The 15,119-nt window shown below is 33.2% G+C and overlaps 2 protein-coding genes across 3 annotated transcripts in view; one reads left to right on the forward strand and one right to left on the reverse strand.

Annotated features, from left to right (window-relative positions):
- Nucleotides 1-3,062: 3,062 nt before the first annotated feature.
- The window catches only part of LOC108379226 (transmembrane protein 64), a 33,478-nt gene continuing 21,421 nt past the window's right edge, over nucleotides 3,063-15,119 (reverse strand). The window contains exon 3 of the mRNA XM_017635586.1: nucleotides 3,063-3,289. Coding sequence (XP_017491075.1) covers nucleotides 3,278-3,289 — 12 coding nt within the window. The 3' untranslated portion in view covers nucleotides 3,063-3,277. The remainder of the gene's footprint in view (nucleotides 3,290-15,119) is intronic.
- On the forward strand, nucleotides 3,176-13,961 carry LOC108379209 (alanine--glyoxylate aminotransferase 2, mitochondrial). Of its 2 annotated transcripts, none has more exons than XM_017635548.1 (5): nucleotides 3,176-3,548; nucleotides 9,585-9,906; nucleotides 9,967-10,664; nucleotides 10,743-11,125; nucleotides 13,524-13,961. In XM_017635548.1, the coding sequence occupies exons 1-5, from the start codon at nucleotides 3,527-3,529 to the stop codon at nucleotides 13,647-13,649; spliced, it is 1,551 nt and encodes a 516-aa protein (XP_017491037.1). In that variant the 5' UTR covers nucleotides 3,176-3,526; the 3' UTR covers nucleotides 13,650-13,961. The 2 variants fall into 2 exon arrangements, with proteins under 2 accessions (XP_017491037.1, XP_017491029.1); XM_017635540.1 differs by lacking the exon at nucleotides 13,524-13,961 and adding an exon at nucleotides 11,319-11,812.

Below are 15,119 nucleotides of genomic sequence, written 5' to 3' on the forward strand. Positions count from 1 at the left end.
TATATGTTTATTTATAAACATACATATGTGTCCTTTTCTTTCGTACGTGTTTATCGATATATCTGTACTGTAATGTTTTCGAACGGTACTAGCTCTTACTGCCAATAGGGTAGTATAACATATGTGAGAATAACAATATGGGTATCATATAATAGTAAAAATTCTGTAGAATTCATTTTTTGGCGCATAAGGACGAATCGGTACGGAAAATATCTTTTAAAAGTTTGCAATATTTATTTATTTTTAATTATTGTTTGAGGACTAATATATGCACGACCTCATCATCGAATTTCGTCCTGCAAACTTTATTAATTTAAAAAGATAAAATTTATTATAAGCGCATTTCAGTACCTATTCGTCCTTGTAAACCCAAAACCTTTACTGTCCTTAAATTCTACAGAATTTTCTCTCTCTCTTTGGTACCCATATTGTTATTCTATATTGCACTGATTTTTTAAAATACTTTTTTGAATTAATCTTATCTGTAAAAATTTCAAAGTCCTTTGAAAAAAAATCCTGACGTCAGACCCAATAGTCTCGTGAGTATATCGATTCTTTAGTATGTTTTGAAATTGTTTTGTTTTTGTCGCTGCTCTTCATTTAAACCTACGTTTGCGGCATCAAAGCGTACAACTTTCGTATGTAGCATCTAATACGCGCCTAAAGCCATACGATCCGTGTGCAGACTGCCTTAGGCCCAATTTCAGATGCCTTATTTAAGTATAGATTGCTGATGAGCTTCAAAAATCTATTTACGGATCATACATTGCCGTTTAAATATTATAGTCGTTATTTTTTTAGTTTTATTTTTTTGATCACGGATAATCGTTAAAATTTGGTTTTTAATTTTTTTTCGATCAAGAACAATCGTTAAATATTGATTTTTTTCCATAAAGAAAAAAATAGTTTTTTCGCATTTATATTTTTTCAAACACTCAACCGTTATGATGAGGATTGCGTGTCTATGGTAGTTTTAAATCTTTTATGACCTAAAAAATTAAATCGGAAAATAACGGTTATAATATGATGGAAAAAATAAAAGTCAGAAAATATCGATTATTTTTTATAAAAAAAAAGTTATAAAAAACGATTATTCTTGGCCGAAAAATAAAGATCATAAAAACTAAAATTGTATCTCTAAAATAAAAATCCAATTTTAATTATGATTTTTGTAATAAAGATCATAACCGTTACGGTTATTGCTAAAAATCGCTAAATGGGTAACAAAGGCGCCTAAGAGTATGCAATAAGAAAGCTCAACGTGAAACTGTGCATCAGGGGCAGGTAATGGGCCTCATGCATAAAAAGTGAGCTTAAGCTCCGACTCGTTTTTCAGTACAAATTCTTGAGCTTGAGCTCACCCTTTCAGTGCAAAAATTTAGTCTGAGCTTAAGCTCACTTTTTATGCATAAGGCCCAATGTTTTAAGAGACGTACCTCAGACTTTGGCCAAATTACGTCTTTTCATATATCCGAGCAGCGCCTACTAATTTTTGTTAAATGAAGTGTGGAGCACCCTAATATATTTATGCAAATAATATAAAATACAGCAAATGCCACTTACCTCTGAATTGTCTTCGTTTTCGTTTTCACTTTCCACATTTCAAAGGGCAGAACCACAAATTAGTTATGTATAAGTACCTCCACTTTCCATATTTACTTTCCATACATATATTCTCCTATATGTGCGCACATTTGATTTCTGTTATCACAGATACCCTGTTCGGCGCACGAGTGTGAGAGCGTGCTGCATGCACGCGACCACTGCGCAATTCTAATATGTACATTAGGCTCGTCCAAAAAAAAGTAAAGGTAGAGTCGGAGTTTTAATGGCGCCCCTAGGATTTTTCTATACCGAAGAAAATATATCCCTTTTTTATTTTGAAACTAAAAAAATATTAAGGGGTCACTCAAAGCGCTCAAAGTTTTCCATGTATTTTATATGGGGAAAATACCACTTTTCATAGAAATCTTGAAAATCAATAGTTTTCGATCGGGAATAATAATACCCAATGGTTTGTTTAACCATTTTTTAATACTAAAAATGGTTAAATAACCAATTGGATATTATTATTTGGAATCTCCTGAAGACAAACAGATTTCTCCGATCGAAAAATATTGACTTTCCAGAATTCCATAGCATTTCTACGAAACAGGGGCCAAAAATAACAGTTATTTTGTTTGATAGTTAAACTTGACCAAATATTTTTCAAGCCCGAAATAAAAGTCCTTTCCGGATGATAAACCACCCACTTATCCAAATTAAACAAGTTTGGTATTAGATGAAAGAGGACTAAAACATATTTATAATTGAAATGTCCAAACGAGGAAAGCCACCCATTGAAAAATATTTACAAACCTTGGGTCTGGTATATGAATTTCTTTTGTACTAAATAAAAAAATACATACTACATATAAATACAGGTGGTAATCTTCGTTCGCTATTTTGGTTTAGAAGCTATTTCAGTCTTCTTTCATTTGATCCGAATTTGTTTAATTTGTATAAGCTGATTTTTTTCGGTCCCTGCTATGAAAAGTTGTTTTAGATGATGAGAGCATAAAAATTCCCAATTTACTTTTTCACATACATTTTTGGACCCACACTAATGTACATACATACATTCACCACACACAGATCGTGTGTCTGATCAAGTTGGGCGCCTCATAAATTTTTTTCCGCATGCGGTGCGACGCGCGCGCGACCAACAAGTCAACGCTAGTAAGCATAACCAACGCCGGCAAACAGAAGACACCTTCAGAAGAAGCAAAGCGTCAATACATTCAACAAAGGAACGCTTCTGCGCCTAAAAGTGCGCATATATACATACAAACTCTCATACATATGTGACTACATTCAAATGCGTAGGCATGTAAATGTATACATATGTATGTATATATATTTTATCAATTGCTAGTTCTGATTGCTACTGCAGTTTATAGACTTCACACTAGCCGCGCGCTCCTAGCATCAAATCTGCCGAAATAGGTGCGGCTTGGCGCCGCCGCAGCCAACTTTTGTTGTTGGCTGGACGCGCTCAGCTAGTGGCGTGGCGCGCGCGTCTCTGGTATGTGCGCACCTCGCTTCCAAGTGGCTTTCAGTTGTATCAAAAATTTAGTAGCGTTGTTGACACCATTTGAAGCAGTTCACTGGTGCTTAGTTTATTGGATTACTATAAAGTACTTTTGTTTTTGTGTTTGCTGGTTTCCTTTTCAGTGCAGTGGTGTTGAACTGCTTGTGTTGGCGACTCACTCGAAAGTTCATATGCAGATGCGTTTTTTTAATGAAGTAACTACAAACAAACAAAAAAGTTTATGTAATGTTGGAAATTAATTAAAAAGCGAACTTGAGCAGAATTCATTGAACTTTTATAAATCTACATAAATTGAAAAGTGCAGCGCGCAAAAGGCATTTAAACGGCGGAAAACCAACAGTGTTTTATAAAGCCCATTTCCAATAATTTTCCCGCCGAGTCGGGTGTACAATATACATATTTATAGATACCTACTTATTGATAATAGCAAGAAAAATGATGTCTAAGAACGCTTTAGGTGAGTTAATGCACAAAAATATTTTTTTAATATTTTTATATGTATGTAACTATATTATGTATTAAAGTTTTCCAAATTTAAAGTAAGAACTGATCAGTTGTCTATTAAAACTAATTTTTTATTAATTTAAAACTAAGATAAGATTATTAGGTAACTTTTTTCTTAATAAAAAAATAGGGACGAAAGTTATTATTAAGTTATTAAGATATACTAAGTTATTAAGAAATACCCGAATTAGGCCGTGTTTCCACTAGGCATTGGAATGAAAAATTAAGTACAAATTCGAGCATAGAAATACCCCTGTGTTTATTTCGTCTATCCCATGACATATTTATATGGAGATTTCTTTTGTTTTTAGGTATTTAAATTTCTAGTGGAAATACGGCATTAATGCGGAATTTAAATTTCTTAACCAACCTTTGTACACTTTCAGCTACATGGCTGTAAAAAATATTGCCTTTTTATCTATCAGGCAGGTTCTGCAATTCACTTCCGAGTTAATTTAACCCAAAGTCACTTTGAATTCAAATTGGCAGGGGTTGAAATTCACCCGGAAATGATCTGCGTGTATATCTGACTATCGCTAGTTATACAAGCGATATTATTGAGAGAAAACTGCTTTAAAATATGCATAACAACGAACGAATTGCTTTGATTGTATATTTTTTTTTACGATTAACAATTAAAATAACGTGGGACGCAAACTTATCGAATTTAAATAATAAATATGTAAAAGCAATAATTATTCAAATTTTAAGCATTTTACAACCAGAACGTAATTAATATAATCTTAGCTTCCAAGTAAAAAACAAAAAAAAAAGGAAATACAATCTACCAAAACGCTAACATCAACAATTCTGTAATTTGAAAACAAGCTGATCGGCTATAAATAGTAAATTAAACGCCTAGAGCTACAACAACAGTAACCGGTACAGTTTCTTATCATATACATACATACTTACATATGGATATGTACATAGGTATGTATGTACACAAAAATTAATGAAACAATTTTTATTAATAAAACGTACATAGTTACATACATATATACATATCTATGTGTGTATTGTAACATATTTTGTGCGATAGAGTGAGTGACAGCATATGCAGATTTGGTACTCTACATATGGCATTAGGCGACTTGGACTCAATGTTGCTTCATGGCATTAATTTTTTTATAGTAAATAGCAAAAAATATTTAATAGAAAGTTTTTGTTTTGCAAAATTTTGAACTGCATGCATACATATGGGTCAGTCCACGTCAAATCGACGAATGTCCAATGGTTGCATTTATACCTGTGGGGAGGGCGGGCAAAAATACTTTTAATGGACATATCGGGATAAAATTTTCATCGTGAGTTCTGTTAAGAGGAAAAACTATAATATGTAAAAGTGGACGGGCTTGGACACGCCCACATACAGTCATGTGAAAAATAATAGGGACACGACATTTTGACCAGCTTTGGCTATATTTCTTTTGTTTGTTTAATGTTAATGTTAATACCACTCCCTATCTTAGAGAAACTATATAAATCCATATTTAAAACTTTGTAGAATAATTAGAAAAATTCAATAAAATTTAACAACAAGAAACTTTTTACTAAGATTTTTTTTTAGAAAAAAACAGGTATGCAGTTGTATAGCCCATTAGTTTCTAGCTGGAAAAGTGCCAGTTTTAAGTGGCTAAGAATTCGCGTTGACTTTTGATAATTTTTTGCGGATTTTGGTATTATTTTCTTCAATACCAAAAGCAAAAATCTCGAACATACTTTGTATGGAAGAAAATGCGTGAACAAAAAATTGCCAAAAATCAACGATAAGTCCCAGCTACTTCAAACTTGCCTTTATTAAACTAAAATACTTTATTATACTTGTGCCTAGAAACGTTATGAATTAGAAAATTAGATAAACCAAAAAATAAACATGAAAACAACTGTAGAAAATACAGAGCTTAGATTACGTTATGGAATACTACACGAGCCTCTGCAGGTCTATGCATCTGCGCTGAATACTTTTATAATCTTAAAATATTAACAAATGATATGAAAATTTAAAATGAACATTTGATGACACAGCTGTTGCTTTTTTCAAAACCACCCACTTGATACCCATACTTCTTCCCTAAGCACATTTCACTGAATTTTTTTAAATAATTTTGGAATTACTTACGTCAAGGTGAAAACCACAAAACGGAATTTTACAATATTTGGCCCATGGTTTCATATTTTGTGTGTAAAATTATAATATAATATAATGAGCTAGACATTTACGAAAAAATATTCATTATTAAATAAAAAAATATAAATATGTATAGCCAATACTGATCAAGAAAAGGAGATTATATTATTGCCATCAGTGCAAACTCCAGGCATTAAAATTCCTAGCACATACACTCACTACCTCCGAAAGGTCTTCTCAACTTTTTGGGGGCTGTAGGATTATGTCACAATAAATCTGTTAGGACGCAGTGCATGCCTCTTTTTACTATCAATCTATCTATCTCTAATGAAGAAGCATTAACCGACAGAAAATAAAAGAACATTTTATCCATTTGGTCCTGCCCACATCACAATATGGAAATACTGCCTGGAGAGATTCTATTATTCTACCAAATTATGTCCGAATTTTTCAAATCGAGCAAACTTTAACTGAAACCTTAATTCAATATTTGTAGCTCATCTGGGCAGTCGTAATAGACGTACGTAACTCATTTCCCATCGGCTACGCGGGTGGCTGTTGATTAGATGATTACTAATGAAGCTTGAAATTACTGAGATACATAATATCATTTTGAATATCCTAGGCACACACACTTCACAGTAGATAAGATAAAATATTAAGTATCTGTCAAAAAATTACTACTAAATCAATAGTAGATAAGCATTGCACGAAGTTCAAATAATTGTATTGCTCTTATCAGTATCTACTACATAGAAATGCTCACTTCTCAAAACTAATAATTGCGGGTATGTGGAAAAAAGTAATTATTGATAGCAAAAGATCTAATTTATAGATCATAAAGTCATCAAACATTGTCATTGGTATTGCGTACTGAACTTGATTCGGAATATGCTGCCTTATCAGCTTGCATATTTATGTATATATGTATGTACATATGTTCACATAATGTCAGGTTTTTAATAGATTTCTATGCTTCATTTAAGTGCATTTTGTGCTACGAATGGACAACTATCTATCTATGTATGTATGTATGTATGTATGTATGTAAATAGCAAGCGTTTAATTGAGAAATAAAAAATTTATAAAATTAATTTAAATAAATATTGATAACGAATTTTCTTTATAAGCACACTGAGTACAGGATACACCTCTCCAGAGAGAAGATCACGTGTTCTATACTTACAATTACAATTTACTACAATTAATTTCTCAAGTGCATACATATGTACATATGTATGTATGTATGTACGTTAATTGAGTGCATTTGAGTGCAGATTATTGCAAGTCCATGATGATGAACAGCGCAATGGCTTTGTGGCGACTATTCACTGTTAGTATTAGTGATAGACAGGGCCGGCTTTAAAAGCAACGACGCACAGTGTCTCGACTATATGGAGGTAGGTAGAAAAATGTCATGGTGACAGTTGATATAAAAAAAAACCAGTTGGGCTTAGAGAGGGAAAACTAAAAGTCACAAATACCAAATGTCACATAACTTACTCACCCCCCTCTCCCCCAAAAATTGTCAAACACTAAACACTAACAACAGACGGAATGCGAGGATAAAATAAACTGTAAAATAGTAAATTTTCTCAATATTCAATTTTTCAAAAGGTCACGTGCTTTTGTTGTATTAAATTGTAAAATACGTGATTTATAAAAAGAATTAATAGCGAAAATTATAAAAATCGGCGATTTTTGTGAAAGTATTAGCAAATTTCAGTGTAACTTAAGTTTCCAGAGCGTTGTTTACTTTTTCTTGAGAAGAACAAAAATTGCCGAAACTCAGCCCAATTTTTAGCAACTTAAATCTTGCACTTTATTATACTACAATTAATTTTGTTTTAAATTCTAATTAAAATGTTTGCAATTTAGGTTAAACCTTGCAGATTTTTTTTGAATTTTTGTACAAAGTTTGATCCAAAACCTGAGATTAACCACATTTTTTTGAAATCTACATTTATTTCCAGATTCTACCGCACACATTTTTTATGAAGTCCGATCATTGACTTCGATGTGGATTAGCGAAAATTTTAAAAATCTAAGCCTACTACAAACATTAACTGCAAATTCATAACCAGCTCTTTCGCGAGCTGGATGTTTTTTTGTTGTTGTAAAGTACTGGCTAACTAACGTTTTATGGCGTGGGCATGTCTAATAATATAATGATCTTGCAGCGAGTTTCAATTTTCTGAATTTGATTTACTGAATAGAAGTTTATTTAAGCCGAGTAAGTCTTAGCAGAACGATAAGATATCTATGAATTGCAGATTTTCACATTTGCAATTTTTATGCAATAAAAAACTTAAACGCCACTTAAAAATTTTGCGCCCCCCGAATTCGACGCCAAGGGGGACCGCCCGCTCGCTCCGCCCTATAGCCGGCCCTGGTGATAGAGGATTAATTGGCTACACGTTATACAATGAATGCAATGCGAGCATGTAAATAAATATTTCAATACATTTATGAAGCTAAATATGTCTGTATGTAAATTAGGGCGCCTCACTCCAAAAATCAATTTTTTTATAAATAAAAGTAGTGTTTTAAAAATATTTTTTTCCAAAAAACCACCTCATATGTTGGAAGAGCTCAAAAGGTCTCCATAAATATGTTTGGACATTATATCAACGGAATTCAAATAATGAGATTTTTCGGGGTATTTTCAAATCGGTCCAGATGACGTAAATAAATCCTAATATTTTTCCGAAATATTCTGGCAAAAATCTTAAAATATAATACATTTTATAAATCTGATGGGAAAATAGTAACAATTTTTTTTTTATGGAGAGTGATGCACCCTATGTGAAAGTGTAATTTCAAGTTTTTCCACTGTATGTAAAGTAAAATAATACAATCAGCATCGTAGGCGTTGATGCAAATCGGTAACGCTAAAAGAATAGAAATTGTAAACAATACGCACAAACAGACATACGTTTATGTACACACACATATATTTAGTTACATAAAATGCTTATAAAAAAAGCTCAAGTGGCACGTGACTACCTCAATTCACATTTATTAGTTGTAAATGTTCGCAAGAGAAATTTAAATTGTTTGAGCGGGCTAGGTCAAGATTTGAGTTACTCAACCACCCAGCAAAAACTTTTTCAAGTAATGTAGTGGGAAAGCATTTTTACAATATCTCGCTTACCTCTAATGGCTTGAGCATGTTAAAGTAATGTGTTTTGTAAACTAGAAGGTATGTGGTGAATTCCGAAAAGCACTTAGCAGTAGAGTCCGACCGATTAATCGGCCGATGCCGGGGTCAGTTTAGGCCAAAAGAATCGGCATCGGCCGTTTTTGGACGATTCTTGAATGAGGTTATGTTATTTAGTTATTTGATTATGTATTTCTTCTGTTATTATAAAAGTTTATAAAAGCATTTGTTCTTGAAATGAATTGAATTGATAGAAGATTCGGCTCACAAAATCATACATATTTTAGTCGCACTTTTAAAAACTGGACTTTTGTTCCGGAAGAAGTGGACGCATGATCTTTATAATAAATTTCATAAATTAACCGTTCAAATTAGATTTTGAATTTTCCGATCCAATTTAACCGTTATTTTATGATTTTTATATTTTCGATCAAGAATAATCGTTATTTTGATTTTTTTATCATTATTTTCTATTTTTAGTTTTTCGGTCATATTATCACCGTTTTTTTTTCTGATTTAATTTTTTTGGATCATAAAAGATTTAAAACGGTCACAAAACCGCAGTCTCCATCATAATGCTCGAAAACACGTAGCCAAATGTGTAAGCGCCAGACCGGTCGGCGATTGTCTTAGTTTATCACATTTTATTATTCCAAAAACGCACTATTTAACCTCAATACCATTCCTTTTTTTTGCAGTCCTAACGGCACGTTTGCTGCATCAAGGCCTCCAACAACGGGCCAGCTCAACACTGCATTCGAAAGCCTCACCGGCTGTGATGCCAGACATACAAAGCGAAATGCCCGATTCCGACTACCAACCACCAACTTACACGGGTCCAAGTTATGAGAAAGTCATGGAGATACGGCAAAAACATATAACACCAAACATTGTGCCGCATTTCAAGAAGCCTCTCCTGATACACAACGGGCACATGCAATGGCTGTTCGATCATGAAGGTCGCCGCTATCTGGATATGTTTGGCGGTATTGTTACAGTTTCCGTGGGACATTGCCATCCGTAAGTCAAAGCTGTAAAACTTAACTATTTTCTTTTGTAGTTCTTACTTTACCCAAACAGCAAAGTGAACCGTGCCCTTGAGGAACAGATCAACACACTATGGCACACGACAAACATTTACCTACACCCAAAAATTCACGAATACGCCGAACGCTTGACAGCCAAATTTCCCGGCGAACTGAAGGCCGTATGCTTTGTTAACTCGGGATCAGAAGCCAATGATCTTGCTATGCTGATGGCGCGCATGCACACAGGCAACCAGGATATTATTACATTCCGTAATGCCTACCATGGCATGTCACCCTACACCATGGGTCTTACCGCGCTCTCAACCTGGCGTTTTCCGCTGCCCGGCACCAGCAATGGCATACATCACGTTATGAATCCTGACCCCTACACAGGCATTTGGGGTGGCGCGGCATGTCGTGATTCGCCCATACAAACGGATCGGAAGTGCGACTGCACGCAGGAGACTGGCTGCGTGGCTGGTGCGCGGTATTATGAACAGCTGGAGGAAGTTTTCAAATACTCTCTGCCACGCGGACGTGTGGCCGCCATGTTTGCGGAGTCCATACAGGGTGTTGGTGGCACCGTACAATATCCGAAGGGATACATAAAGAAAGCAGCTGATTTGGTGCGCGCAAATGGCGGGTTATTCGTTGCCGACGAGGTGCAAACTGGTTTCGGCCGCACCGGCGAGCATTTCTGGGGATTTGAGGGACACGAATTCATACCGGATATCGTAACAATGGCAAAGGGTGAGTCAAGAATACAATATTGCATAGCTTATCGCAAGTGAACTTAACCAAAAAAAAAAAAAAATACTTAAAACATAGGCATCGGTAATGGCTTTCCGCTGGCAGCTGTGGTAACTACGCCCAAGATAGCTGCCTCACTGGGCCAGGCATTGCATTTCAACACCTATGGCGGTAATCCAATGGCCAGCGCTGTGGGTATCTCGGTGTTGGACGTTATTGAAGAGGAAAAACTGCAGAAGAATTCTTTGGAAGTGGGCACTTACTTCCTGCACAGTTTGGCGGAGTTGCGTGAACGCTACGAGATTATAGGTGACGTGCGCGGTAAGGGCTTAATGATTGGTGTGGAATTGGTATCAGATCGCGCAACAAAGACGCCACTTAGCGCGCCACATGTAATGGAAATTTGGGAGACCTGCAAGGATATGGGTGTGCTCTTCGGACGTGGCGGTTTAAATGGCAATGTGAGTATAGATTATAGGTTACAAAAGCTTAAGCTAGGGGCATTTTTGATGTTAGCTTGCTACACGTTTTGTTTTTTTTTTAATAAATTGGAATTAGCACAATTGTAACAGACATTATCGTCCATACTAACCACACTCCTTTTTCTATCCCATCACAACTTTTTCTTTCCCCCGCTCTCACTCTTTCTTTCAGGTGTTCCGTATTAAGCCACCAATGTGCATTTCGAAAAAGGATGTTAAATTTGCGGTGGATACTTTGGCGTGCGCTATAGCAGAAGTTATGAATAAAAAACAGTAGACACCGGTTTTATTTCTTAACATGACTGATAATAGTTACTTAACACGAAACTAAATGATATTTTTTTACTCGCCTGCCTCAATTTCCATTTAAATTACAAAATTTGGTTTCGCTTGCAATCATGAAATTTCGAGAATTGCATACAAATGGTGTATCGTTCCTACTTTACTTGCTTTATACAACTTTTTGTTGTTGCTTTTGCAACAACCCTACTTTATACTACCCCGAAGTGCTCCTAAATATAGACTAAAGAATCTACATATCGTTACCTTAATGAAGCAAGGCCCTAATTGATTTTCGTTTGAAATTCAGCTCTGCACAAAAATCGCTAAATTACTCACTAAAGCCTAAATCGGATTTAAAATCAACTACTGCATCAAAAAATGTGTGTTTATTGATATTTAAAAACAGAAAATTGCAACTGAAGAACTTTATAACTACTGTGTAAAGAAACAAAATTGTTAGATAGGGCCGCTCTATATTAAGTTAACCATATGAGGATCCGACTACTTTCTAAAATTTTGAGCTATTTAAGAATTTTTTACAAAGCCTAATTTGAGGTGATCCTGTTGTAAACCTAAGTGTTTTTTTTTTAATAGGGATCCCACTCAAAAAATACTCTACTCAAATGCATTTATAGCTTTTAATGTATTTTTGTGTCTTTTATAGTTTTTAATAATTTGGGATTACCCTTAATGACTTTTAGTATTTAAGCGTATTTTTATGGTTTCAATAATAGCTAAGATTTTATAAGTTATGTATTAACTGGTAATGTGTCACAAATATTTATCAAATAAAGATTTTGAAAAAAAAAAATTATCTTTATTTTAGTAAGGCATAAAAATCGTGTATGTTTCAAATGGTGGAGAAAATATATATATTTTTTTTTATAAATATGTTTTGCAAATAAAATTTTTTTCGAAATATTTGTTGAAAAATTCAAAACTTGTGCAGTACTTACCGATATATGTTTGTATATAATTATATGTTCATAGCTACAGATTGGATGCTTTCAATATTCCCAATATTGAAACAGGTTTATGGGTTTTACAAAAACGAAGCAACTAAAAATTAGCTAGCTCCAGCGATGAGAGTATGAAAACAATCGCTAATTTTAGTAACCAGCACTAATGATATAGTATAAATTAAAAGAATTATAAAAAAAATAAAAAATTAAACAATCAGAGCGTCAAAAACAATGTAGAGAATAGTGCGAAAATTCATATCAGAACTAATCAAAACTATTTGAAATATAAAATAATATGCACGTTTGATCCACAATTCGCCTTGAAATGAGCTGCTCTGGTAACACCATCTTATATGAATTCGCCATAGTTTGAGCGATTCATAATAAAACCAACTGCCTGAAAACATGAAAGAAATAAATATAAAATTAAAAAAAAAACAAAAACAAATAAATGCAATTAAACTCCTGAATAAATAAAAAGTATTATATAAATTGCTATACGTATGACCAAAGTAAAATAGTTTTAATTAAAAATTAACAAAAGAAAAATACAATAGAAATAAAAAGTAGGAATTAAAAAATGTTGAATGATTTATTTGAATATTTTGGCCGTCTTTCGAAAAGTCATATTAACTAAAATTTCGTATCAAATAAGAAAGGAACAAATAACTTGTTCCAAGTGCTCTTTTTTCTCAAATAGTTATAACATAATTAAAATATTTGTTACCTTCAATAAGATTATAACCTTAATTTTTGATCAGAGCTACTTATGAAAATTTAAAAATTTTTGTGTAAAAAGATATCTCGTTTTATAAATAATATTTATTAAAAAAGATTTATATTTCTATCAATCATAACAAAATTTTTGAGTAGTTAGTTGCAGATTTTTTGACAGATATTCTATTGAAACTTATTTTGATTAGTTCTAAGCTCTTAAGAGTACCACCAAAATGTTTACCTTCATCCATTCCTGTCAAGCAAAAACTTTTTGGAAACTCGTCGCTACTAAATATATTTCATCAACTCTTTTACCCTCCATTTTACACAGCACGTTCGTACACCTAGAAATAAATTGTAGCCGAAAGTCACTTGAAAAAATTCATTTAATAATTTTTTTACTCTACCCCACCTAGGTACTCTCCATACGCCCACCACTCTGCGTCACCTACGATGATGTTGATTTGGCATTGAATGTTTTAGCAACTGTTTGCAAGCAGCATTTGGATAAAAGAATACGCAATTGGCGTAGAAATGTATGAAAAGGAAATGGATAGCACCACAAGTGGGAATGGTAACCAACCAGCCTATCTACGAAAACTGACGCGAAGCAACAGGCGCATGTTGGATGTACAGTATAAGTATATATATTCGTCCAGTCTTGAAATATGTATAAGACGCTATATTAAAACTAAGGTGTGCACAATTTGTTACTTTTTTGGTCGCACAATGTGCCCGAGTGAAAATTATTAACTGAGATTTTTTTTTAAATTAGGCTTATAAAGAGCATTTCAAACAATGAGTATAATTTTAAGAATATACAGCCATAACTATTTTAGGTATTAAATTTATTTGAAGTGTTTGATAACAATATATTTCCTATCTAGTTTTAAATTTAGTGCATATTTTTGTACAAAATACAACAATGAATTATTGTATAAATTGTGACAAGATTAACTAAAATAGAGAGAGAGAGAGGAAAAAACTTCTCTTAGCCATTTTATTTAAATATTTTGCAAATCTTTGAATACAACATTTTGCATGCATAAAGCGAAGCAAAGCTGCATACGAATAAGAAGGATTCGATCTTTATTAAAAGATTTCGTATTATTTTGATTTGGTCGGATTTTCGGTGTCTCTTTTGGACTTAGCAAATTTTCCTTTCATTGCATATAACCGAGAAAAATAGAAAAAGTGTCTTAATCCTTTTCGAAACAATGCATTTTTAATGAGTATGAGTTTTCATAAAAAGTGGACTTAGCACATTTTCATTTTTGATATAAGGTGTTATAAATTGTATGCATCCGGGCGATGATTGATAGATAAAAACTCTTTTATTAGGCTGACAAGATTTCACATTTATTTTTCTCAACTAAAAAACTTAGAATCGATTGGTTTAAAGTATAAAGTAAATGACACGTAGTTATAGTTTTTTTATGCATAAATGACTATTGTCAATAACAAGGGCCTTTAACATTTGTATATGTATATGGAATATACGTATGTATGTATGTATGTACATACATACTATGTCTGTAGTATATTACAAAAATCACTTATAAATCTAATAACGGCTTAGAAGAGTACCAAATACACCCCTAATAAAACAGCTTACTTATAATAGTTATTCAAATTTATATACATGTATAAAGAGCCTACAAAAATTTCATATGCCGTATAAACTCCAATAAAAAGGACATATTTTATTGGTACTCAACTTTTCTTATTCGCTTAAGGGCTAAGCTATGCGTAAATAATCATATTTACAAAGTTCAAAAATGTGTTAATAATTTGGTGCACAAAAACTGATTTCGAAAGTTGAGTCTGGTTTGAATTATTAGAGAAAAGCTTGTACTTTGTACAAAAGGGTATCAATAGCATAGAACATGAAATAATTGTATGATTTACAAGAATACATCCATTTATGTATCTAAAACGTGCCGATAAGTCATTCGAAGTTTATGTATGTAAATACAGTCAGAGTCAAATGTATGTAAGTGTACACCTTGTTC

Source organism: Rhagoletis zephyria, unplaced genomic scaffold (assembly GCF_001687245.7).
Source record: "Rhagoletis zephyria isolate East Lansing unplaced genomic scaffold, Rhagoletis_zephyria_1.1 Rzeph_scaffold_00122, whole genome shotgun sequence".
NCBI lineage: Eukaryota > Metazoa > Arthropoda > Insecta > Diptera > Tephritidae > Rhagoletis > Rhagoletis zephyria.

Excerpts from the sequence above, each read along its gene's own strand:
- LOC108379209 (XM_017635548.1), top strand. The coding sequence starts at position 3,527 with ATGATGTCTAAGAACGCTTTAG. Across the intron at positions 3,549-9,584 it reads GATGTCTAAGAACGCTTTAG|TCCTAACGGCACGTTTGCTG; the intron begins GTGAGTTAATGC and ends TTTTTTTTGCAG. Across the intron at positions 10,665-10,742 it reads TATCGTAACAATGGCAAAGG|GCATCGGTAATGGCTTTCCG; the intron begins GTGAGTCAAGAA and ends CTTAAAACATAG.